The sequence below is a fragment of the Penicillium manginii genome (genome assembly GCF_028828005.1).
Source record: "Penicillium manginii strain IBT 31320 chromosome Unknown utg000007l:1.0-2284322.0:1.0-2285126.0, whole genome shotgun sequence".
In the NCBI taxonomy this organism is placed as follows: Eukaryota; Fungi; Ascomycota; class Eurotiomycetes; order Eurotiales; family Aspergillaceae; genus Penicillium; species Penicillium manginii.
The window spans coordinates 12,293-38,974 of NW_026643108.1; the positions used below are offsets into that span (position 1 = coordinate 12,293).

Sequence of the window (26,682 nt, forward strand, 5' to 3'; positions counted from 1 at the left end):
ACTACTAGCTAGTACTACCTAGATATCATGTTTTGATTATTTCCTCCGCCTGGAAATTCAAGGGACACTGTCCAGTCTTGAGTCTGCCGATTTGGATTTCTTTCCACTGGCACTTTTCGTGCAAATTCTACTACTAGTAGTACTGTAACGATAGGTAGTTGACTTAGTAGTTATCCTGTCTAGTTTGTATACAGAGTACTAGTCACTAGTCAGTAGTTAAATACCACTAAGTAAAACTATACGTTGGTCGATAATTAACTCTCACCTGATGAGTATTACGCACAGCTTGAATTGAGTCTGAGGTAGTAGTATTTCCAAGTTTCAAGTTCAAGTTACAACAGGGGCCTCGGAGTACTTGAGGGTACTATTTCCTGTCTTGGCTTATCACCACATGTACCATCACTGCAAGGGCCCGTCCGTCCAAACCCAGAGTCTCCCTAGGGACTCCATCGCGGCGGGCCATTTATGTCCCAGCCACCTCACTACCTCGTACTAATCCACCAAATCGGCTCAAGTATCCAGATATTGTCAAATGGACCCGCCCTGTCATCTCCGGCAATGGAGGGATGTGTGGAATGGTGCAGGCCCGCCCCAACGCGTCCTTCAAAGGTATTGAGACTCAAGACGACGCGGACCAATATGATCGAATCCCCCCTCTACCCCCTGAGAAATTCACCCTGGCAGTGACAGTGTCCATTCGCAATTTAAATTGACGCACCTCGAAGAGTGTCGATGCAACGTGAAGGAACGCGGGGGTGATCGACAGGGGCGTGCATGCCGGGGGAGGTGGGAAGGTGTGGACCAGGCAGCACAGGGGACTAAAAGGACTAAAGGGACTAAAGGGCGAGTCGACTTGAGTTGAAATACCAACCCAATCCCAATCCCTCGTGCTGTGAATATTAGACCGGTTCCACACCTTCAGGACCATGTTGTTGCCGCGATTGATTTTGTCGCTCCCTCTGATCAGCAGTCGCGTGCGGGCCAACGCTGTCTCGGTAAACACGCCTGAAGACTACGATGTACTGCAGTACATTAATCCACTGATCGGCAGCGCCAACGGAGGTAAGCACCATAATTTCCCGATTACCCATATCGAGTGCGACGTCTAATCCAGAAGAATAGGAAATGTCTTCGCGGGTGCCACACTGCCCTATGGCATGGCCAAGGCCGTTGCTGATACCGACTCGGAATCAAACCAGGGCGGCTTCGCCTACGAGGACAGCAATATCACTGGCTTTTCGAGCATGCATGACTCCGGTACTGGTGGCAGCCCCTCTCTCGGCAACTTTCCTCTCTTTCCTTACGCAAAATGCAACGGCGACGATCCAAACGGCTGTGTCTTTCCGAAGAAGGCTAGAAAGACTCCATACAAACATGATTCGGTCAAGTCAAGCCCTGGCTATTTCGGCATCGAGCTAGCTTCCGGTGTCCGCGCGGAGATGACTGCTGCTCATCATACTTCACTCTTTCGCTTTCATTTCCCACCCAACCCCGATAACAGCCCGCTGCTTCTATTGGATCTTTCAGATCTGTCAGATACGCGACAAGACAATGCGACTATCTCAATCGACAAGTCGAGCGGGCGAATGACAGGGAGTGCCAAATTTCTTCCAAGCTTTGGCAGTGGATCTTATAATCTGCACTTTTGTGCGGATTTCCAGAGTTCCGGCTGGTTGCGCGATAGTGGCATCTTTGTCAATACTCGCGCTAGCAATGATGTTCATGATCTCACAATCTCGCGCAGTATCAATGGATACCCTCTCCCGGTAGGAATCTCTCTTATAAATTATTTCTTGTCTTCAAACCAGCGCTAATTGAACAGGGTGGTGGATTTATTCGCTTCCAAAACCCGCCCGATGGAATCGTCAATGTTCGCGTCGGTGTTAGCTTCATGAGCTCTGAACAGGCCTGCTCACACGCAGAGTCGGAGATTCCAAACTTTAACTTCCAAACCACAAAGCAAGCTGCCATTACCCAATGGGAGGAGAAAATGAAGCCTATTCGTGTCTCGCGAGAAGGTGTCAAATCGGATGTTCTCACCAACTTCTACAGTGGAATTTACCGTACGATGGTAAACCCCCAGAACTATACCGGCGAGAACCCTCTATGGACAAGTTCGGAGCCGTACTTTGATTCTTTTTACTGGTTTGTCTCTTCACCCTCGCTGCAATTTACTTACTGATTATGCAAAGTCTTTGGGATTCTTTCCGATCGCAGATTCCATTTCTCACAATCTTCGATCCGAATTCGGTCACTCAAATGGTGCGTTCATTGATTGATACACAGCGCCACCTCGGATGGCTCCCGGACTGCCGGATGTCCCTTTGCAAAGGTTTGTACTCCACCGAAAATGAAGACGTCCGTATATTAATTATTTCGGCAGGTTTCACACAAGGTGGATCCAACGCCGATAATATCCTCGTCGATGCCTATGTCAAGGGACTGGACGACGAAATTGATTGGCAAGCCGGATATGCTGCTGTCCAAAAGGATGCCGAGGTTGAGCCATTCGATTGGTCCAATGAAGGTCGCGGAGGCTTAAAAAGCTGGAAGGAGGTCAATTACATCCCCGTGGAGGATTTCGACCATGAGGGTTTCGGCACCATGACACGAAGTATTTCCCGCACACTGGAGTACTCTTACAACGATTTCGCCATCGCCCAAATGGCCCGATCTATGAACAAAACGGAAGATGCCACGCGTTATGAGAATAACTCTCGATTCTGGAAAAACCTTTTCAAAGATGACCAGGCCTCATATTTGAACGGTACCGATACAGGATTCACCGGATTCTTCCAGCCGAAGTACCACAACGGTACCTGGGGGTATCAAGACCCACTCAGTTGTTCAAATATCGATAACACTGGAAGTATTTGCTCCCTTCAGAACACCGCTGGAGAAACATTTGAATCGAGCATTTGGGAATATCAATTGTACGTCGTCGTTACTATTTTGCCTCAGGCTAGATCTTTCTGATTTTTTTTTCCAGCTTCGTTCCCCATGATATGAAGACGCTTATCAAGATGCTTGGCGGCGAAGACAACTTTGTCCGGCGTCTGGATTACCTACACGATCGAAATATCACTTACATCGGCAACGAGCCTGCTTTCCTTACAGTCTTCCAGTATCATTATGCCGGCCGCCCAGCCAAATCAACCGCACGCGTCCGTACCTACATCCCAAACTACTTCTCTCCGACGCCAGCGGGACTTCCAGGCAACGATGACTCCGGTGCCATGGGCTCTTTCGTCGCGATGTCTATGATGGGACTCTTCCCAAACCCCGGCCAGAGTGTTTATCTGATCACGGTTCCCTTCTTCAATTCAGTCAAAATAAAATCGCCTCTTACGGGGAAGACGGCTACCGTGCAGGTCACGAATTGGGATCAATTTAACTCACTCAACAATACTGGGGGAACAGGCTTCATTCAGTCGGCCTACCTCAACGGCAAACCTTATACGCGCAGCTGGCTTGACCATGATTTCTTCACAGAGGGCAAAGACTTGGTTCTTACTTTGAGTGGACAGGAGAGCACATGGGGAACGGCCCCCGAAGACCGGCCTCCGTCTCTAGAAGAGTCTGCGTCTGAAGTCCAAGAGCGCAGATGGAAGGCATCAGATGAAGAAGCCACCGATTCTGTGCCGCTACTAGGCTCGTCTAGAAAGCATTACGCTAGACACAATTTGCATTTTGAACATCATGCTCGATTTGCAAAGGACTGGTAGTCACTAGCAAGACTTGTACATTGATACTCATTCATAGCTACCTAATCCATTCTCATCATTCTATCTATCTCCTTGTTTCACGGGAAAGTTCCCAGCCAATAGCGAAGCTCTTCAATCCTACCAACCAAACCAATTCCCTTGCCTAGGCTTCGGCTCGGATTCCGCGTATCTCTTATATTCAGCCCACCAATAATCTAGCCCGCGCTCGTGAATCCGAGTAGGATTCCACATCCGAACAGGATTCTGATCGCGATGCTTGGGGAGGTGGGGGGGGACGACGTTGGAGGCGATACCAGAACACGCCGAATATTTGGATTTCTGGCGACTCCCACGGACGAGGTAACTAGAAGTGACGAGAAAAAGAATTAGGTCCCCGTCCAGATATTGAGCCTTGCGTGCCGTAGACAAATTATATGAGATACTTACCTGGACCTCGCTCATCAACAATGGCATCATGCTCCCGCAGTAGCTGAACCAGCTCAAGACTGCCGATTTCGGCTGCCATGTACAGCGCCGTGTAACCTGTGCTGTTACTTGCTGAAACGTCTTCGCCTTCGTTGATAAGAAACGTCGCGACTTCCATGTGCCCATCCTGGCACGCTTGCATCAGAGGGGTGGTGCCTTGCCAATTCGGCTTGTTCATATTGTGGTGACAAGATATCAGCTCCTTGAGGACGTCTAGGTGCCCATTTGCTGCTGCGATGAATAGCGCGCTCGCTGCCTTTTCTCTGCTGGAATTCATTTTGGATGTTAATGGGAATGATTCTTGAGAGGTGGAAGTTGTAGATTTCAAGCTTTCGTTCGAGAAAGGGGCTCTGGTAGTGTAGATCTTTTATTTCATGGTCTCTTTCATCCATTCCCCGCCTGGGATCTTAGATTTGAAAGGGAGGCTTCATGCAGATCTGATTTGCATTGACCTTTTCAATCTTCTCGCAATTTCTGTATCTTGTGGCATGTAGTGGTTCTTCTGTATTATTGCGGGGATACTGGTAGTACTCATAGTAAATACAATGGGACTAAAAGTGATAGGCGACAAGTGACAATTTTTATACGCTCTGGCTGAAACTTATTATGAACCGCCCCAGTTAGCTCACCGCGCAATTGACCTGAACCCTTTTTGAAAGAAAGCTTAGAATACTGGAGGTCTGGACGCTTGAAGTTTGTCCGATTGGGTCCTTCAAAGACCGGAGTGATTCAAATACAAAGCCACTACCGAAACAATCATTGAGTATCGAGTATCCAAGTTGGATGAATCTGTCATTACCCGGTGTAATACGATCTTTAAGGCAAGATTACTGCTGCCTAGCTTCCCGGAAAGAAATATGCGTCTCGCTGTGGTTTCAATGTATGCTTTGAGACCAAGGGAAAAGATCGATGATTTGGCGGCCACTGATCAGGTCACAGTTTGTAATGCCTCATCAAAAGCAGTTTTGCAGCGGAAATGACGTGGATCTAAATGTTCAAGTTGGAAAAAAAAGAACGGATAGCGAAAATTGAACGAACAGAGCGAGTTTGAGTTACGGCGTGGACTTGGCTAACACTCTATCCCCGACGAGGACGGGACTGAAGCCTTGAAAATTCATTCTCGGACAGCTTAACAGTGACTTTGCTTCAATATAGATGAACATTTTCAAATAAAATGATAAGCAAATACAGGCTCAAGACAAAAATCTCCATAGTTTTGTATTCGTAAACAGCATTCATCGTCTCATAATGACCGCTCGTCAAAATTCAAGTACGTCAATAAAGCATGGCGAAATAGCCACAATCAATGGTGATGCTTGTGTCCATGTCGGTGGTGATGGCCACTTGGAGAATGTGAATGTTTGCTATCGTGAGAATCACGAGCCCTTGATATTTCGTTGGCAGCTATTGCCCCCAAAGCTCCGGCGCCTACTGTACGAGCAATATGCCCGAATCCCTGGCTAACATCTTCACCTTCTTTTTTGCGATGATGGTGAACGGCCTCCGCGACTCCAGCAGCTGCTATGGCTCCTTCAATCAAGTGGCGGTCATGATGCGAATCGTGGTGTTTTGAACGGTCGTCATTCCGGTGGTGGTAAGCGTGCTTTGTATGGCGTCCAGAGTGATGGCCATGCCCACTATGGTGACTATTGTGATGATGGCCAGTGTTATGATGAGCACCGTGGCTCCTAGCTATCTCGCCTCCCGAGCTCGGCACATATTGGTCCGAATAATAGTCTCGTCGATAATCGGAGTACATTGTTATGAAGTGCCAGTGGTGGGCGCTGAAGAGGTGTCTCGGCAAAGGCAACGAAAAATGTCTTACTGCCAAATTTTGAATTTTCTGGCCGTCGTCGATCCTTTAAATACATACTGAGCCCGAAAAATCCCAGCCTCTTTTGTGGGAATTTCGTTACCTATCCATGATATCATTCTCCACCTGACTAGTTTACTAGTGGAACCTTGAGGTTGAACTTCACTTTCCGAATTATCATGACTTCACTTCTAATATTTTGTATTCGACTAGAGCTCAAGTTCTAAAGAGTCGGTTCATTCAGGACCTCGGAATGAACCAAACTTTTTTCATCTTTTTCCATGTGGGAATAAAGAAATTTCTGGATGAAGCAGAGTCAACGGGGTATACTAGACCAATGTATAGATCGACGAACTGCACGTGATTTATACAGAGTCTAAGGGAAGATAGAATATCCGGCCCGATCAGTTGTCTGACAACCTTGGCATGAGTAATCGGCTATCACATGATAGGAAGATACGAGAGGTTAGTCAACTGGCTATACTAGTATACAGTCACCTGCGTAGCAATAGATAAGGATTAAGAGTTAAAATTCAATACAGAACGGAAGGCATTATATATAGGAGACATATTATAGAATGGAAGCTGGGCACAAAAGTGGCGATCAGATGGAAAAAAGCAGGCTACCTAGGTAGGGATGAAGCTATTTAGCGGAATTGGATGCCTAAGGCGTCGGCCCTTAACAGTATAACTAACTACATAGTATGAGGGAGCGGTGGATTATTACTAGGCATTGTGGTCATTCAAATTTCAACCTCAGAAATGTCTCAACAACCCCACTTTCATCTCCCATCCACTGACATATGTGAGCAAAGAAGTACTCCTCTCCCCTTAGTAGCAACTACCTGCCTATTCAAAGCCGATTCAATTGACATGGATATTCACAAGAGATGCCCCTTTATCTCTAGTTAAAGCGATACCTCTTGAAATGGATATTTTCCCACTTACACAGCATTTGTTCTCAGTACCTCCCTGGACAACGCAGAGCAAAGGGTGGTTAAATGATGTTTAGTACTAAGTTTAGGTTATATTCACGGCGGTTGGCGCTGGACTTACTCCGCTGGACAAACTTCCCCGGGCGCTCTCTGGATAACAATATGTGCATCAGCTAGCTTTTTCAACGGGAATTTTCTGGGTAGGATACAAAATCTCTTCAGGGAAGACCTGGAAATAATGTTAAAGAGATATTTGAGGCTTGACGGTATACGTACTACGCAGTCCTCCTATTCGATAATTAGCCTGAAGATCTTTAGAGTAGATAATTACAGACTATACCCTTGCTTCCAGTACTTGAGGCATGGCGTGAGCCATGATGGCAAGAAAGAGTGTCATACCCCAGAATTGCATGATGAATTATATTGATAAAAGTTAGAGAGGTAAGTTCCAGTTAAAGACTTGCTTCTACTGTAAAGGAAACTTGAAACGGTGCAGTAGAGGCTTCATTAAAGATTTTCTGGTGATTCAAAGCACACGGTTTGAGAAAACCGTGGCATGTTTATACTTTCTGTCCACTGAAGTCTGATTGCCTGACCAGTCTCAAGTTTAGATGGCCAGGATCTGGTTGTATCACAAGCCCAGATATGAGACTAACTCACTCAGACAGTTTAGTATCTTTGTAGAACCTTTATTATAAAGTAGTTGGCTGATGGCTTCGGAATGCTCATTTTTGTGAAGTATCTTTATGGCTTCTGACTCCTTCGAGTTGTTACCCTATAGTTGAAGTGAAACCAAAAATCTCGACCCTGGGCCCTAGACGCTGTCTCACTAGTGGCGATTTCATGACATGGTGTCCAGCTCTAAGCTCCGCAATTCATAATAGAAGTGGAGTATATACCAACTATAGTGCAAGTAATCAGTCAAATCCCAGCAATAGATCTAGACTAATGGAAACACAATACCGGACAATATGAAAATGTACGACCTGTTGATGACTTGCGTGTCCGCGGTGATGTCTCAATCGAGGAAGTGAAGACACCTAACTTGCAAGATGACATTTCTTCAAGATAGAAGGGATTGCACCAGTATCAAAGATCTCTCAATGACTATGATTGAATATAATGTCTTCTGAGAAGTATCTTGATTAGTTACCAAGAGTGTAGTTATCCGGGGGTCGCTATCAAAGTAGCGGTATATTGCTCCTTCCTGGTATTTCACTGATACTATAACCTTAGAAGGAACATCTCAGCTTCAAGTTAGCAGAGAACTCCAACAACCAAGAGTAAGTGGAAAATAAATGCAATGCCAGCAGCCTGCATCGAACAATTTACGAGTGATGACCTAAGATAGTACTCTCATGTGATGGCTGCATTTCCAAACCTTGGAAGTGAATCGGAAATTATTAATTTTCCATTTGCATGACCTTAAATTAGGCCCATTGCGTCGTATAAGACCTACAGCTTACCACAGACTCACTAGTAGATCCATGTTTCTCCTTCATTATTAAGGGATATGAGGGTCTTTACAATCTACTAGCTAACTAATAATATATAACGTGTACATTCTCACGCGACTTCTCACGCAAATTCGCAGAAATCGATCAAAATTGAAGAGCAAGGACTTCAAAACGGAGTTTTCCCACTTTATTATTGTGGAGCAGCGCTTCGGTCTACTACTGTATGAGAAATTGCAAACCTTCTTCTCAAACGTCATAGAACTATCCTGGTTCGGCGAAGAGTGAGTTTGAAACATACTAGTACGCCCTGAGCTAACAAATCGGGTTTTGAGATGCTATAATTATTACAAGGAGCGTATGAAGTTTGAAAACTCATAAATTGTTGATCAATAGTTTTATCTTGTGTAAAAAGCTATTCTTTAATAGGGAATTAATCCTGATGATATTTACATCTTCGATAAAGCTAGTTTTCTGATAGGCTGACGAGATACTGTAAATGTTGCAAGGTTGTTATAGTGTCTGAATAATACAGTTAGAGGTTGCTTTCACAATGTATTTCTCCAGAACAGGGAATGTTCCTTCAGGGCTGATGAAGGGCAAGTCAAGTTCAAGTTCCCGATCTGTTCATGAAAAGGGGCCGCGTAGGGACTTGCACCCCCCTTCGCCGAGATCGTCCCCGCCGTTGAAGGTATAGGTTCTGCGTCTGGGGTTTCTTATTTAACACGCTTCTTGGGCTCCAACTTAGAATGAGTATTCTGATGACTGTTTCTGTCCCACAATCTGGAATTCTCTCGATCAGTCCCTCGAGGCAATGGAAGAACTGATCTACGTATTGAGGATCGATAGCTTCCAACTGTACGATCAGATAAACCACTTTGAAAGAACGAAGCAACCCCGCGAGTACATCCAGATAGTGGCTCTCAAGACGTGCATGATTAAACTGATCAAGAAGGTTTAATATATCATTCTTAGCACCATTCTCGTCGATGAATGTAGCAGCCTGGTAAATCAGGCTCTTCAGCGTAGCAATCACCGGATTAGGATCTTGTCGAGGAGTCAGGACCCAGATATTCGCTATGTTAGCACCGAGGAGCTGCTCAATTATATTTATGCAGAAGTCCTGAGCCACTTGCCTATCTGTACATGGTACTTTCAAGGGAAGTAGAGCAGAAGAGGAAGATTGATTCCAGGAATGCAACCAGGGGCTTTTCCAGAAGGAGACTGTTTTTCTTTGCGTAAAGCGGCGTGAGTTTCGAAGGTGAATTGACATTTGTAGATCCGCTTGGTGGTTAATCAAACATTGGGCTGATATCACTTGCAAAGCTTGTGTCGATTGAATGCGAAAGACAGAGCGGGATATTTCCTGCTGCTCCGCGTGCATAATAGCGACAAGATCATACAAGTCTTGTAGCTTCGGCAGAACCTTTGCTTCATCTGTGGAGCTCGATGTCTGGTTGGCTTCAATCAATTTCCGAGTAGCGAAAACTTCATGATGTATATCGCGTTGTTCGGCCTGGCTGCTTGTTGTTGCATGGGCAGCGATTGAGGCAGCGGTTCGATTTATGTCGTTGATTATGTCGCTGTATCGTAGAGGAACAGGCCTGGTCACTGAATGGATTAATCTTTTCAATGACCCCTCTTCGCACCATTCCAAGGCACGTAGCAGAAACCGAATAATATGCGTATATAAATTGGCAAATGTTGAGATTATTGATGCGGTCGGGTATAGTGATGCGGCAAGTTCTGCACAAGAAAGGGCATCTGCGACGTCTATCAGGCCGTTTGTAATTGCAAGTCCGATATTCTTGTGCTCCACGACAGCCTAGATGTCAATCCCGAGGTCTCAATTAGCATAAGACCACAAATAACCCGATTCTTCGGCCCTCACTCACCCCGAACAAAAGTTTCATAGCGCCCCATGCCAAGGAGACATACTCCGGATGATGTGATACAAGAACATCCATGATCTTGCCATAATGGTGGACCCTCTCCGAGAACTGCGTTATGCGACGCCCTAATGCTGACTCGGATTGCCTCTGATGGTAATATTCCTGGGCATCTTGTACGGCGCTTAGTAGGTCGTTCGCGGTCGTCGCCTGGAGGACTTGAAGACGGGCTTTCTTTTTCGGATCTTTGGTTCCTTGCACTTCAAATTGAGATTTAACGTATTGAAACACCGCCTCAACGTTCTTAAAACTTCTGTATGGGAGTTCATTAGTTAATATTCATCGCGTCCTCTAAGTCGACAAAACGCTTTCTTCTCACCGATCTTCGTTATACAAATGGCTAAGTGCTGTAGTTGGCAAATCGCTTGACATGACTGCTTTCAAAACAACAACCCGTTTCTTATCGCGACCGATGCGAGTTCATGCTCGCTGAGGACGGTCTGGAACAGCGAAATCGATCGTGTGAACACCCGAAAACTGACGGTGAGAGATCGAGGCGAACTTGAAGCCAGCAGCTCAGCCCCCTGATCACCTGACAATGGTTGGGCACTGGTGCGAATGCAAAAAGCAACTTCTGCGCATTTCAAGCTGACTAGGCCGACCTCACTTTTCCAACCTTCATTATCAAGACGCCAATTTTGTGCTGATCTATTCGATCAAATGAAATGCCCCCGTCAAATCGAATGCCCCCTCCTCCCCCTCCACTTAGCGCAGAAAGTAATGAATTGCTTGAGCGGCGGTCCTCCGAGAACAAGGCGGTCCCGGACCACCTTCTTCCCGGTTCTATAGAATATGAGACCAGTGATCAAAATGAAGCAGACACGCCGCCATACAACAATATAACGATATCGGATGATCACAGTGAAGGTAGCGCTATCAAGAAGAGAAAATTGATTGCCGTTGCCTCAGAAAAAGGCGAAATGAGCATGAGTCGGATCAGGGTGAGTAGGATAGTCTGGCATTGGGATTGCTGGTCTTATGGCCGTGTCCTGCTCGGTAAGCCCACGTGTATTGACCAGAAAACTAATTCATACCTAGAATCTCCCTTTCCCTAACTCGGTTGATGATGATATTTTCGCATCATCATCAAACCCGCAAGAACCCAGTAAGCTTTGCCTTTCTCGCCCATTCCTGATGCTCAATATCATAAAGCATAGACATTTTCTGAGCCATTACAGCAACTATCCCAATAGTGGAGGGGGGCCTGCAACAGCAACAGCAACAGCAACAGCAACAGCATGCAGTAGAACAAGCCAAGCAATTCCAAGTCAATCAGTCCCAACAAGCCCAAACCTCCAAGTCGCAGCAATATGAGGGCAGAGCTCATAGGTTGCCAGATGGTGACCACGTGGTGGATCACCAACAAAATGTTTCGCCACAACCGTATGATCAGCTGCTACAACTCCCTCAGTCCTATAACCCCAACTTCACGATGTCTTCCTATGATGACACATATGGATCCGGCTTTAAACCCGCAAAAATGTCTCACGGGAGTCCAAGCCTCTCGGGGCCCAAAGTTGCTGAGAATTCCCAAGTAGACATTGTAAATACCGGTGAAATTACAAATACTTCTGATGAACTTTCAAGACTGCGTGCCCATGTCGCTGATCTTGAATCAAAGCTTCAGGGCTCAAGTTCGGTCAATCCCAGATCAGGCCCCTTTAGATACCAGGTTCTTTATCGCCTTCAAAGCGACGAGGAAGTTGACTGGTCTTCTGAGGAGAACTTCTTCGAGGATGAACCCGAGATCTCTTATAGCCAACAGGGTGAAGCTCATTTACGCTGCAGGATGCCAGTCAAAAATTTGGAAACTCACCTCATGAAGAACCAAGACATTTCCTTCGTGGTATACCGTCAGTATCCAAGAAAATTACCGCCTCACTCGACAAAAAGGCGCCATCTCCCCGACTCTAGCCAGTCAACACATCTTCCAAGTCCAGTTTCTGAAACAATTTATCCAGTGCATGAGAACTTGAAGGGTGTCCTGAAGACTCTCCTCGGTAGAAAGCCAGAGTTCAAAGAAGATCTTGATGACTATCAAGACAGCGATGAACTTGCTGCACCATATCTTTTTATTTATCATAGCCGTGATGACATGAAAAATATGCGGGCCATGCTTTCTACAAAAGCTCGAGATCAACTCGACCTTTTTCTCCAGTACGTGGACCATGCTTTCGGAGACGAGTATCGCTTAGCAGATGATCTCTTATCTAAGGGTCAAATTCTACCCGAATGCGTCAAATACCTTGTCAAACCAGGAGACATACTTGTCCGGAAGACCCAAGATGAGTACACCGGTTTCATAACCCAAAGCTGGTTAGTTGCAAGGCTCAATGGGAAAGCCCCAATGCCAACCTTCAACTTGGGGGACCTCGAAGTCAAACCGGCCATTGTTGACCTCGCGCATAATACCGGGTCACCACAGCACCGCACCAAATATAGTTGGACGTGCTCTGGAGAAACTTTACAATTTGACGGAACATTTTTCTGGAAATCAGAACGTTTGACGATTGAAATTCTACGCGAACCGCAAGTGAGCTCTCTACAAATCAATCTGCATGACGTAAAATCCATCACCGAATTGGACGTCTTCCCTCTAAGATTTGCCCCGGAGGCGATTATCAAAAGGCTTGAACGGCGAGCTTCGACATATCTCAAGTGTCGTACAAAGGGTCTGGTATGCTATCAGCCTGATGATAGCGATCGGTTTCGAGAGGTGGTAAGTAAGCCCCGACCAGATCCATTTATTTGAAAGATTGAAAGAAAGCTAATTGTGTCAGTCGGATGATCGATACATGATTGACATGCGTACATTTCGTACTCTTCACCCCAATAATGCTGGTTTACGTAGCACCGTCGACAATGATCTGGGCTTGGATGTGATGGATAATGACGATCGATTCAAATATCTCATGCCACCTATCATCAAAGGATATAACCTCAGACAAAAGGCTTGGCATGATCTTGCTGTCGATCGCATTTTTGACGTCAAGTGGAATCGGGAAGCATTCCATAGTCTGGTTATCGAGCCCAAGGCAAAAAGCCTCATCGAAGCATTAGTGGTCAGCCAGCTTGAATCGGAAAAATCGACAGACCTAATCAGCGGCAAGGGAAATGGTCTTATTCTCTTATTTCACGGCGGACCTGGAACTGGCAAGACTCTGACAGCTGAAGGGGTTGCGGAAATTGCCAAGAAACCTCTTTATCGAGTAACGTGTGGAGATGTGGGTACCAAGGCCGAGGATGTGGAGAAATACCTCAAGTCCGTCCTTCATCTGGGACGTATCTGGGACTGTGTGGTGCTCCTAGACGAGGCAGATGTCTTCCTCGAACAACGAAGTCTAGAAGACCTGCAGCGCAATGCACTCGTCTCCGTTTTCCTTCGGGTTCTTGAATATTATGAAGGAATTCTCATATTGACAAGTAATCGAGTCGGAACCTTCGATGAGGCTTTCATATCCCGCATCCAACTTGCGCTTCATTACCCGGAACTTAAAACACATCAACGACTCAAGATCTGGGAACTTTTCATCGATCGGCTTGACGAGCTCTTCGGGGATCGGACAGAAGAAATGGAGGAGAAGATTGATGTGGTCAATCTTCGAGAGAATCTGGGTGTCCTCAAGCATGAAGAGCTGAATGGCCGACAGATCAGGAATGTGATTACTACTGCGCGCCAGTATGCCAAATGGCAGAACAGGGAGCTCACTTATGAACATCTCAAGGATGTGATTGAAATTTCTGGGCGTTTCGGTACTTATTTGCATAAACTCAAGGGCTATTCTGCAGATGAACTTGCGAAGGATGGAGGAGTACGATAGATGCAATACGAAGGACGGATAATGTATTTCAAGTTGAATCACAGCCAACTACATCCGTGGTGATATTGCAGCATAATATCTATGCTAAACAAAATTCAGATTTCGTGCCCAGGTGATCAACGAAAAAAAGAGCTCCTTCTCCGCGGAGATATTTTCTGAATAGTTGAAGCACGCCCGGGCGTTTGATTAAAATCACGCATAGAAAACTACGATAGCCTAACTAAACCAGCCTAGCTATGGCCAAGAATCGGGATACCAGGAAATTTTTCTGTGATAGGGTGATCAGGTGATTGGGCTAGATTAGAGCGGTGGCCAAGTCCAGGCCAACTTTAGGCCAGCTTTAGGGGCTGTGCCTGTAGCTAGCATTAGCTTCCCTCGGCTTTGCTGTGCCGAGTTGTTATTTTCGGTCTCCCCATGGCCAGCAAAAGGAACAGAAAATTAGCAGAAGATCTAACCAGAAGGATATTAGGGAAATGAACAGGATCAAGATAAAAGACTCCTCAATCACCAGGAAATTCAAATATCATCAACATCAATTCATTTCAATTTACTTCCTCCCTCTATTACCAGCACCAATTCTGGTCTACTCCACTCACAAACCAAACCAACCCAAACCCCCACTCTCAAATCTACAATGGTCGCTTTCCCTCACGTCGGCGCTGGTCCCTACGGCACCAGCAGCAGATCACCCTACTCCAGCACAACCGAGACTCCCAAGCTCGATGCTGCGGAAATCGAAGATATTTTCCAATCCATGAAGAACTCCCAAGAGCAAGTTGCAGTTGCACCAAGCTCCTCTAGCCGCTTCAGATGGTTCTCGCGACAGTAAGATCAATCTTTTATGCTTGGTTTTGATACCCGCTAACTAAAATGCCTAGCTCCACTAAGAAAATCAACCGTCGCGGCAAGTCCGAGTCTAAGTAGGGGTTGTTCCAAGGTTGGCGTGGCCACATCCACGGGACATTTATTTTTAATATTTTACGACTAATTGGGATGGATATGTATATAAAATTATAATTGCAAAAGATATTTGATATTCTAATAGACTTCTTGAATTTGAATTCCGAGGTCCGGGTTGAAATAGCCTCCAGGGCTTTTGTCATGATAAGCCACAAACCGGTACCAGCGGGAAACTTACTTTATCAAATGAGCCTCAAGGTCGCATCTGTTCTGTTTTATGCATTCCAGGTTTGTATAATGAATAAGTCTTTGCATATTTCTCACCGGTGTGTCTTCTTGGCGGTTGCCTGGGATGGTTCAATTTAATAGACGTGTAATCAAAAATACCCAGGTATGCATGGATATGCCGGTGATCTATGCTCGTGCAGCCTGAGTACTACTAACAACTACTAGTAGCTTCTATCGATAACCGGTAGAACTGATTATGCAAGCCCTAGAGTACAGCTTAAACTCCTCTTGTAATCATTCAGGGAGTTCAGCTAAATAAAACTTGAATCTTAATGGTGGCAACCTTCCTCCGTACTTCTACCGGGCTGAGTCCGAGTCCGAGTCCGTTCCGCCGGGCTCCTATGGAGATGCCGAGGTAAACTCTGGTGGTCCACTCTTTCCCTTCTCAACCTTTGCCTCTCAACAACTTACCAGTGAGGGTCTTCCAAATCTAAGATCGTTCTGGAACAATGCCGCATCCACCTTCTTCACTCTTTTCTTCCTACCTCCTCCCGCGATCCAAGCCTTTCACTTCCTCGCGCCTCCTAACTCAACGTCTCCCGGGAACATCTCCGCGACGCCTCGGACAACCGTTTACTCGACGGACCTACTCTACAGGTAAGATGAGGCATATCTGGTTTCTATATCGCATCCTCAAGGGTCCAAGGGTCCCTCTCAATTGATCCACCGATCTCCACCGATAACAGCCTCACTGATGCATTGTCAATCGCAGAACCAACCGCCCCCGTTCACCCATCACCACCACCTCCTCCCCCTCCTCCCCGATCGCGCCTCCGCCGAATTGCAGGCTTCACGACCATCGCCATCCTAGCCTTCACTGCAGGCCTAACTTACCAAACAAGCAAAACAATCTCGCACCTCATGGCCGCACCACCCGCGACCGCCGACGGTCTCCCCGTCTATACGCCAGTAGACGACGTCGCCTTCGAGATCAACGAGAAAATCCGCACACACCCCGAAGCCGAGCGCCTACGCGCCAATCCAGACTTCAAAGAAGCTCGCCCCCATCTGAACATCCCCGAGCCCATGCGCGAGCGCATGCTCACAGCAGGCGCCCTCTCCGGACCGAACAAGATCGTCGTGCCACCCTACGTCTTCAGTGAACGCGGCGGCAAGAGCATGGTCAGCCTGATGTATCTTGGATCTGACGTGTGCGGACACCAGGGTATTGTTCACGGTGGACTATTGGCTACATTGCTAGATGAGGGCTTTGCGCGCTGCTGCTTTCCCGCAATGCCGAACAAGGTTGGCGTGACGGCGAGTCTGAATATCGACTACCGGGCGCCCGCGCTAGCAAATAATTACTTTGCGCTCAGAGCGGAGACGGTTCGTCAGGAGGGGAGAAAGGCGTGGGTTGAGGGCCGCATTGAGACTCTTCCTGAAGATGGGAGTGAGCCTATTGTGCTGGTTGAGGCGAAGGCGTTGTTCATTGAGCCTAAACAGGCGGCGGTAAGTGATATCTGTTCCTTGTTCCTTGATCCATTCTGTTGCCTCCAATTTCTTCCCCTGGTGGCGGTGTAAGTGGCGAATGCTAATCTGAATTCTTCATGTCAATAGGCTATGGCGCATCTGTACCGCGGGGCTACTGACTAAATCTGCGGTTAGGCTCATTCTTTTTTGCCTCTTTTATTCTTTGTATTTTCTATCGTTATTGTGTGTATAGCATGTAGATTAGGAGCATTTATGAAGTTTACTATGAAAATAGAGTCCAGAGTAATTAACCATGGTCGACTAGAGCCCTGAAGTAAGAAAATGATATCCACTTTGTATTGCGCAATCCCGCGATCGGCGTCCCGCTTGACGCGGCCCAGTTTCATGCCCCTCCACTTCCACTTCCACTCCCAATATCCCCCTCCTTTGCCTTCTTTTCTTCTCCCTTCCAATTCTCTATCACTCACACATCCCTCACAATGGCTACGTATGTCCTCAATCAGTACTCCATCTACACCAAAACGAACCTCACTAACACCACCCAGCAACATCACCTTCCACGCCGCCGGCCTAACCCGCACCGAGCGCGAGACCGAGCGCAACCAGCGCGGTCTCACAATCTGGCTGACCGGCCTCTCAGCCTCCGGCAAGTCCACCATTGCCGTCGAGCTCGAGCGCCAACTCCTCCGCACCCGTAACGTGCACGCCTACCGTCTGGACGGCGACAACATCCGCTTCGGCCTGAACAAGGACCTCGGCTTCAGCGAGGCCGACCGCAACGAGAACATCCGCCGCATCGGCGAGGTCGCCAAGCTCTTCGCCGACTCGGCCTCCATCGCCATCACCTCGTTTATCTCGCCCTACCAGAAGGACCGTGACTCTGCGCGCGCCCTGCACGAGACTCCCACCCCGGCGAGACTGCCGGTCTGCCCTTCGTCGAGGTCTACGTTGACGTCCCCGTTGAGGTTGCTGAAGCAGCGCGACCCCAAGGGTCTGTACAAGAAGGCGCGTGAGGGTATTATCAAGGAGTTCACTGGTATTAGTGCGCCTTATGAGGCGCCTGCCAACCCTGAGGTGCATGTTAAGAATGTTGATATCTCGTTGCAGGAGGCTGTTGATCAGATTATCAACTACCTCGATTCTAAGGGATATCTGCCTCCTAAGAAGGAGTAAGGGTGGTATGTGGATCTGGATTGCATGCATGGTATATGGGGGACAAAAGAATTGTGTTTGTGAGAATGTACAGTGTTATCAATGTTGAGGTGAAGCCTTTCTTCTTCTTAGATTCCCCGCAGACTGGCGCTGTATATATCGAAGATAGATTGCTTTGAAACATTGCTCTGAAAGAACTTGAAATACCTAGGTAATGAATGATGATTACTAGTAGTCGTACTCGTAGTACTCTAGGGCTGTACTAGGTAGCTAGGTAGTACCTCGGTAGATTGAGAACTTTAGCCTTGGAAGTCGTCAATGGTGATTGATCATTGATCACTCTCAATACACTACTACGACTACTCCTACCTAGGTAGTAGTAATACTATTCATGAATCTTACATCTGGGTACTAGTAGTAGTACCTTATTCTTTCAAGTTCCAATGTTATCTATAACCTCAAGTTCATAGCCATTAGTTAGCTGCTACTAGTACAAGCTCACTTCTCTTCGTCCGCACCACATAAAGCATTCAACATTCCCCTCAATATCCATCAGCGTCTAATGGCACCGCAGTGCCTTCATCAGACCAACCCTAACGTCAAGGGCCTCCGGAAATCGAAAGAAGCTTAGTCCATACGCCATATTGTCCATTCGAGCCAATGCAAGTATAGACCCGCTTATAGAACGTGGTTGAGCGAGCATTGAGCATTAACATCCAAGTTAACCAGGTTGCCCTATCAAATTATTCGTCAGTTATCGCATATTCTAGTATTTTTCAACAAAACGGGTAAAGGGGCCATACATCCGAAGTGGCATCGTGATCGCAGCAGTAGACGTCGCCAGCGGCACAGCTCTCTCCGAGAGCGCCTGGCAAGACATTACCCAGAGTGATCAGACCACTGCCGCCATTGCCGGTGCAAACAATGGTCTCATTGCTGGCACACATTTTGCCAGTCTCGGCGTCCGTCTTGGGCTCACAGCTATCGCAGGGCTTGTCAGGGCGGGCCACGGCGACCATGGCCAATGCGAGGAGAACTTGAATGACGGAAGTCTTCATGGTGGAGAATGGATGGATGGATGGATTGATTGGGAGTGGCTTGGAGAGATGAGGAAATATTAGACGAAGGGTGAAACGAGAAGTTATTTTGCGCGTTCTAATATACTGAGAAGCTGTGGGAAAATGTAACCTGACGATAGAGCTTTCTGATAGTCCTGAATTACCAGCAATTTAAGCCTTGGATGACAATGTGAGCGGCTCTCGAAAAGGGCAGATCGACATCATCAAGCTAATGATATCTAGGTGGTGCTACATGGCAGACGCCAGGTAAGGAGCCCGGGAATGTAGGCTTGAGCCCTCGATTTAGAAAGAATGCTAGTAGTATAGACTGAATTCCTCCGCGTCCTATGGATTGGCGGCTCAGGTGTCATTCAATCTTTTGCTTGCTGTGTATGATTCGTATAATCACCTGGGCATCCTACGCTACTGGCGATCCTGGTTGCGAGTTATCTTGTGATGAGTTATTTGGGGGGTGATGGAACATCTATGTAGGATAGTCCTAGTCTTCAACATAGAGGTGAAGCTGCGCAGATCTGTATTAGTATACCAAGCACAACTTGAACTTGAAGATGCAAAAACAAAAAACCTTGGAACCCCCAAAAATAGAATTGAAACAAAATACATAAAAATAAATGCTAGTTTGTGCTCGATGTACCTCGGTGTGGTATATGTACGCAACGATCGATCTCCACAACAATCGAAGATCCCGAAAGCAAAGGCCTAGGCCAAAACCAAAGCCAAGCAAGAGAAAAAACGTGAGCGGGCCTGCCCTCATCCCAATCTCATACTCCGACCAGCCAGGCTGCTCAATTGAATTCAAATTCGTAGAACACATACGGTGTGTACTCCGCGCTGCCCTCGCCTGCACCATGCATGTCTTGCGGGTCATCCCGCTGCACGCGGCCCTTCTTGTCGCGACCGAAGGCATTGCCAGCGAGGTAGGAGTACTTGTCGTCAAGGTTCTTCTTTGCTTTATCCGCTTGCTTGGAAGAGGGGGTCTAATTGATGAGTTAGTTGGGCTTGGCAGGCGCGCACTGCAGCGGAAGCCGCCGCAGCGCAGTTGAACGCGGGAGAAATGGGAGACGGAGAAACATACCCTAACCAGCGCAGAAACAAAGTCCAAAGGCAGTCCATACCGCAGCACAGTCTCAACAAAGACCCGGAGAACAAGGACATGGATCCAAACCATAACGGCCTCACTCCAAGCCGTCCTGCCAAGGCGAAGGGTCTCGCCCCAAACCTTGCGCTCATCACCACCAACACGCTCAACCTCTTTCCGCTCTTCTTCCTTGCCGCCCTCCACGTACTTGAAGTCACGGGGGATCCACTTATTCTCGCGCGCCTTGTGCACAAATTCCACGCTGTGCTTTTTGAACGTAGTCACGGCGTACAGGGTGAACTCGTTGTCAGAGGCGACTAGTGACGCAGAGCGCGGGACAACCATCGGCGCCACGGTCTCGTAGTTCTTTAGGAACTCTTTCTCTTGGGAGTTGGGGACGGCGATCAAGTGGGTTTCGATGTACTCTGAGTCTTGAACGACGGTGCGGGGATCGACAATTGAGGCAAGAGATTTTGTGGAGAGGTTTCCTCTGCGGAATAGCTGGGTTAGCTTGGGTTGGGTTGTATTGCGATATGGCATTCGCAAGCAACTTCCATCGAGCTTAATAGAGCTTGTATAGCGCGGCGGAGAGGCAGGCTAGGGGGGGGTACACACGTTTGTTTGCGTTGCAGGGTTGCCAGCGTGTTCTTGACCTGGTTATATTGCGAGTATTTGAAGCGGATGTCATTGTCGATACTGGCGCCTTCCTATACATATGTCCCGATCCAGTCAGTATATGTATCTCCAATCTCCTTGTCCGTTCAGATATAATTGAATTGTCCCCTCCCAATCTAGTTTGGCTGGATTCCTCGTGCTCCTCGACATGGCATACCTTGTGCAAAAGATCAATCAACTCCGCAAGCGATTTATCCGCGCGATACTTGACCTTATTCCACTGGAATGTGCGAAGATACTGGTCAACCGGCTCTAAATGAGAATGACAATCACATGGTTAGCTTGAACTGGCCACCTGTTTTGCTCCGCTCCGCTCCGCTCTGGCAAGCCGCAAGCTGCCAGCTGCACACCCGGCGGGGAAAGAAAAGGAATCAACCCACTATCGTTGACGACCATCATCCTCTCAATTTGGGCCTCATCACCGTCAAGAATATTCCTCAGCGCATCCGCAACCTTGGCAACAACACCCTGGCACTGGCTCTCGAGCTTGGCCAGTTCATCTGCCTGCTGGACCAGGGCGTCTAGGGTTCCGATTTTGAATTCGGGGATTGAAAAACGGGCTGCGCTACCATTTTCCGCGGACACGGTGGTGGAGATTGCTTCGAGGGCGTCGTCGGCGTGGTGTGATGGGACGACGGAGGTCGGGAGGGAGAGTAGGAGGTATTTCGGGGCGGCTTTGGACATTTTTGCGGTTGGAGTAGTGCGGTGGAAAAAACGAATAGGGGGGAGGAAAGATAGCAAAAGAGATTGTGGCCCTCCGGGCTGACTTGAGGAGTGGTGAGGTGGAGAGAAGCTCGGAGAGGTGATGGAAGACGTGGGGGGGGAATTGGGGAGGAGCTTGGAGGTTCAACGGGTGATGGCGTAGGCGGCCCCGTGATTGGTGGAGACGGCGGAGTAGACACTCATCCAGAGCATACCTAGTTACACATATCCACCAGAGATATTGCCTTCAATTACTACTACTAGCCCTGGAGTACAAGATTACCTACTAACTAAGAGTAGGTATGTGCCAGTGGCTCAATTTTCTTAGCTGTAAGAGCTTTTGGGGAAAAAAACAAAACCAGACTTGACTAAGAACTCCCCCGCTGGGTCACCACTGGCAGCCAAAGAGTGTATAGTTCATCATTACTAGGTACCTAAGTAGGTAACATCCATGGGTGAGACTCGCCGAATCCATCGGCCATCCAAATTTAGCACTATTAGATACTACTAGTTAGTTTGAACCTATCCCAAGCTTGAAAATTTCGAAGTTCAAGACTCGGAGTTAAAGCGATAATGAAAGATTCTGGAGACGAACTATACTAGTACAACAAGCCAAGGTATAACCCTGACGCTTGATTCTAGGTACTGAAGACTTAATATGAATCTACACAGAAGAAACATCCATGAAAAGACAAGAACCGCCCCAAAACTTAAAGAAAATCCGAACTTGGAAGGATGAGAGATGAAAAGATATTCCATTAGGGGAATATTCATCCACAAAAGGCACCACTAGGCGCTGCGCTTTTGAACAATGGCGAAAGAGCCCGAGGGGAGAATTGACTAGCTTCGATCCTGCGGAATATGGTAAGGACAAGACAGGACGGACGAGACAAGACAAGACAAGACGATCGCAAAAGAACGGAACAGGAACAAAAACGTGGTGATGAATGGCAAGCATTGCTGGGTAGGGTATCTGGATCGAGTGGGTAATACTGATCGTGAGCAGGGGGTGTAGAGGGGGAGGATCGATATCAGGAAGGGGCGCAAAATAAAACAAAGAAGACAAATGACCAAAGAGAAGATTGGTATCTGTACAAAATGCGCCAACAGAGGAAAGGCATCACAGTTGGGGGGGAGGGGGAGGGTTGGAGACGTCGATGATAAGAATAGGTTGCAACAACTTCCACAAAACTTCACAAAATAACACCTAGCACCCCAATCCAAGCAGTCCAATTCAAGATAAGTCAGGATCAAGAATGCAAAGAGTGTGATTTGGCGGAAGAAAAACACCGCAAAACACACGGATTATTAGCCCTGCATACCCTGGAAGATATCCTGACAATTCTCTACCAAGAACTTGAGAACATCATTCTTCTTCGACACATCTGTCATTTCACGGGCTAGACTCTCTGGCCGCATGATCGTGGGCGCAAAGACGACGGCTACGTTCTGGCTGGTCATTAGGTTCTCGTCCTGTCGCTCCACCACACGCTTCAGATGGAAAATGAGGAACTCAAGCACATCACGGTGCACGCGGGGTAGCTCTTTTAGGTTCTCAACGAGATGCTCGACTCGGGCGGCAGTGGTGGGGATCTCCGCGTAATCAATAATCATATCGTAGACTTCGTAGGTGATCAGTGGGGTTGGTAGCTTGCGGAAGTATTGCTTCAATGCAGAGGTCACCGCGTGAATATCAAGGTCCGGGTCGGAGATATCATAGTCAAATGGAGATCGTTCGAAACCTTCCCGAATGCCTTGAATGGCTGAGGCAGCACCGGACTTTCGATAAATACCTTCCATATCCATGCCTGAATGGGGTTAAAAACGATCTCACGCAGATTCAAAGAGAGAGGGAAAGGACAAACCTCGTAGTTCGACTTCTTGGATACAACGAGTGACAATGGCTGGAATAATACTCTTCTCATGCTCCATGCGAGCTTCGAGATCAGTTCCGAAAAGCGCTGGAGAAAAAAAGATTTGGCGTTAATGATTTCCAATTCCACTTTGGTCACGAAGATCCACTCACTAGTGCCTGGAATCTCAGCCAGTGTGGGCACACTGTCGGCCTGCGACATCTTGCCTCCCTGCTTATTCCTCTGGTTTCCAAAGAAGCCAAAACCCTGACGACTCGGGTCTTGAGTCTGAGAGCGAGGCAAACCACCAGCACCAGCTTCCTGCTCACCACCCATGAAGGCTCCCTTCAGACCCTTGACACCCTTGGCCACGTTTTGACCACCCTTCTTCCAGTTAAACTTGCGCGGTTGGCCCTTGCGGATATTAACCACCTGTGGGCCAGGGACAACCGTCGCAGTTGCAGGCTCACCCTCATCACCAATGTGCGCGGTAGATACGGAGGTGGGGAAATCATGGAAAGACGGCTTGATATGCTCAATGGATGGGATTGATCCACCCTTGTTATGAGAGATACCCAGTCCGTTCGGTCCGCGGTGGCCCTCCGGGTTGTTCTTGTACAGCTCCTGGATCTGGTGGACCAATTGGTTATTGAGCTCGGCCAATTGGGCATTCTTCGACGAAAGCTGTTCGAACTCTTGGAAGCTCTTCTCCTTCTGCCGGGTGATGCTGGCAAGTTCTTCATTCAGATCATTACGCTTTTGAATCAGTTCCTCGATTTGAGGGGTGTACGACTCCTTCAGCTTGTGAATGGCTTCAGCTAGCTCGCGCAGAACATGGTTGGAAAGCTTGGCCAGGTCCAGGGGTTGGCCGGCGTTACCACGCTTCTCCGCCTCGATATGGTCCGTAAGTACAGTGAGCTCTCGCAGAACAATTTCCCTTTGCGCATCAAGGACAACCATGGTGGATCGCTTCTCTGATAGTTCGGTGTTGACCTGTTTGACATCTGCGGTTGCACGGAGAGCATTCTCCATTTCGGAGATGCGCTGGCGTTCCTTTTGCAGTTCGTTCCGAAGCCAGGAAATTTCCTCGTTCTGGGCAATGCTGGCTGTTGGGCTAGCCAGCTCGGGTCCGACTAAATTTGTATTAGTCGGTGATCTTGGGGATCTCCCTTCCTTGCCGAGCCTCACGCTCTTCTCGCTGAAACTACGGCCATGACGAACAGAGTTGGAGACGCGGCGAAAGAAGGAATCACTAGGTGGTAGGTCGTTATCTGAGAACTCACTTCCGGGGTAGCGCGCGATAGATGGCGAGCCTGCGCCATCCAGCTGTCGCTGGGTATCCAAGATGGGGGTGGTGATAGATGTGTCGATACTTTGTTTCGGTTGTTCCAGAGAGCCATCCAGTTTGGGGGATCCAGCGTAAGTCGAAGATGCAGGGGATGCACCGACCTCCTTCCGGGTAATTGAATGGAGCTTGCTTTCAAGAGAATCGCCCCGTTTGGGAGGGTAGGCCGCCTGCTGGGAGCGTGCGGATTCCATGGAGGTGTGATCGTGTAGTCTACGGAGTTCGTTTGAGGGACGCACAGCCGGTTCCTGGGGCACGGATCGGGAGATTTCTGTTGTTGGTTCTTTGGACCTAGTACTGTCAGGGCTCGTTGCGCCGGAGAAGGCGCTTGTCTCTCTCAGTGCCAGCGGCAGATCCGATCGAGAGCTGCGGGCTGACTCTGTCCGTCCGATCTTTGAGATGGTAGCGTCCATGCTCGCGCTGAATGACTTGGCTGTGCCATTCACTCCATCGGTATCAGGTCGGTTGTTTTCTTCACTCTTGTCCCATCCTTTCTCTTGGTAGGCGATGTGAGGGGAAGGGTGCTCTGATGATGCACGAGAGGGAGGCTCCAGGGAGAAGGATGCTCGTACTGAAGAATCACCAGAACGAACCTGTCCAAAGTAATCACGAGGCAGCTCCTGGGTGAGCTGGGGTTGTGGGCGGGACGAGGATCGCTGACTTGCGGAGGGGTCAAATGCGAGAGGGATCAGGAGCTCGCCACCTGTGTCTGAAGTATCGGCATTGGTGGTGGTATCCCGTTGCGAACTGATCTGACGACTGCTACGATATGTGCTGGAAGGGAGAAGGAGATTGTCGTCTGCACAGAAGAGGGGTCATTGTTAGTCGTGATTTCCTTTGGCGGATGAAATCGAAAGGGAAAGCGAAAGCGAAATCGCAAACAAGCATAAGAAAGAATGAGGAAGAACAAGTTAACACGCATTGTAGTTTCCTTACCTGCAGCTGCCGGCTCAGACGCTGCTGTATCGGGCCGGTTGTCCACAGCGATTTCGGCGAATGCCTCCGTGGGCGTCTCATCGATGGAGCGAGTCTCCTCCATGCTTGGGGGCAACGAAGGCAGGGACTTATCATACTTTGTCCCTGGCCCCCCCTGGTTTTTTGGCGGCTGCATTTGCCTTTTTCTTTCGTCTTCGCTGCATGAGCGATTCATGACAATCCATACAGAAGATACCCTGTGATGTGCGCGCATAGCGAAGGTTTTCGATCTTTCTCTTGCAGTTGCGGCATCGGAAGCACTGAGCACAGAACGCCTGGTCACCGGTGAGGATGGCGAGATCCTCAATCTTGTTACCGCAGGAGTTACAGCTATAGGTACAGTTGCTGCAGATCAAGGAACCGTCGCCGAGAAGGAGGAGGTGGGCGTCGGAGTCGAGGAGGGTGCTACAGGTGCTGCAACGGAAACAATCGATATGCCATCTTTGGCCAGCTGGAGGTGCATGTATGTTAGAGGAGGGACTGAGACGAGGAGATGAGTGGGCCAACGTGGTACATACACAGCTCAAATGCTTTGCCTTCCTCCAAGATCTAAAGTGTGGTCAGCATGGGTTGTCCTCCTAACAGCACATTCCAAGACAAGAATCCTACCTCTCCACAGCCCATACAAGGGAAGGGGATATCCTCCTGCTCCATAGGAGACTCCGGATGTATCACCGGTGACTCCATCTTGAAACGATCAAGGTATGTTCGAGGTCAAATCCAGCTCCCGGTGCTTTGTCGACGGTTGTGGCAGTCTGGCGCAGGCGAGTCTCAAAGCGAGGAAGCTCGGTGAATCGGGGTAGCAGAAGAGAAAGAGACGAGACGCGCGTGCGCGTGTGCGGACATGCGTTCGCGCTCCGGAGGCAAGCACTGGCGCTGGGACTTGGACTTGGACTTGCGATTGTTGTAAGGTGGAGACACAATGGAGAAGGATGCGCGGGATCGGAGGCGGAGGGGGAATGCGACAGGGACAGGGGGGGGGGTGGTAATCCGAAAGAAAAGAAAAGACGGGAACCAAAGCACGAAGCTGCTAATGGATTAG

At 48.2% G+C, this 26,682-nt stretch overlaps 9 protein-coding genes across 9 annotated transcripts; 5 read left to right on the forward strand and 4 right to left on the reverse strand.

Annotated features, from left to right (window-relative positions):
• Window positions 1-926: 926 nt before the first annotated feature.
• On the forward strand, window positions 927-3,725 carry N7533_009931 (GH92 family glycosyl hydrolase; the record flags this gene model as incomplete). The annotated part of the gene is made up of 6 exons (XM_057106581.1): window positions 927-1,062; window positions 1,123-1,766; window positions 1,823-2,145; window positions 2,193-2,332; window positions 2,384-2,933; window positions 2,990-3,725. The coding sequence occupies 6 exons, from the start codon at window positions 927-929 to the stop codon at window positions 3,723-3,725; spliced, it is 2,529 nt and encodes an 842-aa protein (XP_056955798.1).
• Window positions 3,726-4,134: 409 nt separating this feature from the next.
• Window positions 4,135-4,467, reverse strand: N7533_009932 (ankyrin repeat domain-containing protein; the record flags this gene model as incomplete). The annotated part of the gene is made up of 1 exon (XM_057106582.1): window positions 4,135-4,467. One exon carries the CDS (start codon window positions 4,465-4,467, stop codon window positions 4,135-4,137), a length of 333 nt encoding a protein of 110 aa, XP_056955799.1.
• A 971-nt stretch (window positions 4,468-5,438) lies between these two features.
• Window positions 5,439-5,882, forward strand: N7533_009933 (uncharacterized protein; the record flags this gene model as incomplete). Its single annotated transcript, XM_057106583.1, has 2 exons — window positions 5,439-5,549; window positions 5,706-5,882. The coding sequence occupies 2 exons, from the start codon at window positions 5,439-5,441 to the stop codon at window positions 5,880-5,882; spliced, it is 288 nt and encodes a 95-aa protein (XP_056955800.1).
• Window positions 5,883-14,796: 8,914 nt separating this feature from the next.
• Window positions 14,797-15,086, forward strand: N7533_009934 (uncharacterized protein; the record flags this gene model as incomplete). The annotated part of the gene is made up of 2 exons (XM_057106584.1): window positions 14,797-14,987; window positions 15,041-15,086. The coding sequence occupies 2 exons, from the start codon at window positions 14,797-14,799 to the stop codon at window positions 15,084-15,086; spliced, it is 237 nt and encodes a 78-aa protein (XP_056955801.1).
• A 536-nt stretch (window positions 15,087-15,622) lies between these two features.
• Window positions 15,623-16,943, forward strand: N7533_009935 (PaaI family thioesterase; the record flags this gene model as incomplete). The annotated part of the gene is made up of 4 exons (XM_057106585.1): window positions 15,623-15,705; window positions 15,765-15,947; window positions 15,989-16,799; window positions 16,908-16,943. 4 exons carry the CDS (start codon window positions 15,623-15,625, stop codon window positions 16,941-16,943), a joined length of 1,113 nt encoding a protein of 370 aa, XP_056955802.1.
• Window positions 16,944-17,260: 317 nt separating this feature from the next.
• On the forward strand, window positions 17,261-17,954 carry N7533_009936 (adenylyl-sulfate kinase; the record flags this gene model as incomplete). The annotated part of the gene is made up of 2 exons (XM_057106586.1): window positions 17,261-17,268; window positions 17,327-17,954. 2 exons carry the CDS (start codon window positions 17,261-17,263, stop codon window positions 17,952-17,954), a joined length of 636 nt encoding a protein of 211 aa, XP_056955803.1.
• A 657-nt stretch (window positions 17,955-18,611) lies between these two features.
• Window positions 18,612-18,952, reverse strand: N7533_009937 (uncharacterized protein; the record flags this gene model as incomplete). The annotated part of the gene is made up of 2 exons (XM_057106587.1): window positions 18,612-18,668; window positions 18,737-18,952. The coding sequence occupies 2 exons, from the start codon at window positions 18,950-18,952 to the stop codon at window positions 18,612-18,614; spliced, it is 273 nt and encodes a 90-aa protein (XP_056955804.1).
• An 845-nt stretch (window positions 18,953-19,797) lies between these two features.
• Window positions 19,798-21,449, reverse strand: N7533_009938 (V-type proton ATPase subunit C; the record flags this gene model as incomplete). Its single annotated transcript, XM_057106588.1, has 5 exons — window positions 19,798-19,989; window positions 20,088-20,580; window positions 20,706-20,797; window positions 20,923-21,017; window positions 21,146-21,449. 5 exons carry the CDS (start codon window positions 21,447-21,449, stop codon window positions 19,798-19,800), a joined length of 1,176 nt encoding a protein of 391 aa, XP_056955805.1.
• A 1,326-nt stretch (window positions 21,450-22,775) lies between these two features.
• N7533_009939 (uncharacterized protein) lies at window positions 22,776-26,327 on the reverse strand (the record flags this gene model as incomplete). The annotated part of the gene is made up of 7 exons (XM_057106589.1): window positions 22,776-23,275; window positions 23,333-23,428; window positions 23,494-25,464; window positions 25,602-25,793; window positions 25,837-26,091; window positions 26,159-26,189; window positions 26,250-26,327. The coding sequence occupies 7 exons, from the start codon at window positions 26,325-26,327 to the stop codon at window positions 22,776-22,778; spliced, it is 3,123 nt and encodes a 1,040-aa protein (XP_056955806.1).
• Window positions 26,328-26,682: the final 355 nt, after the last annotated feature.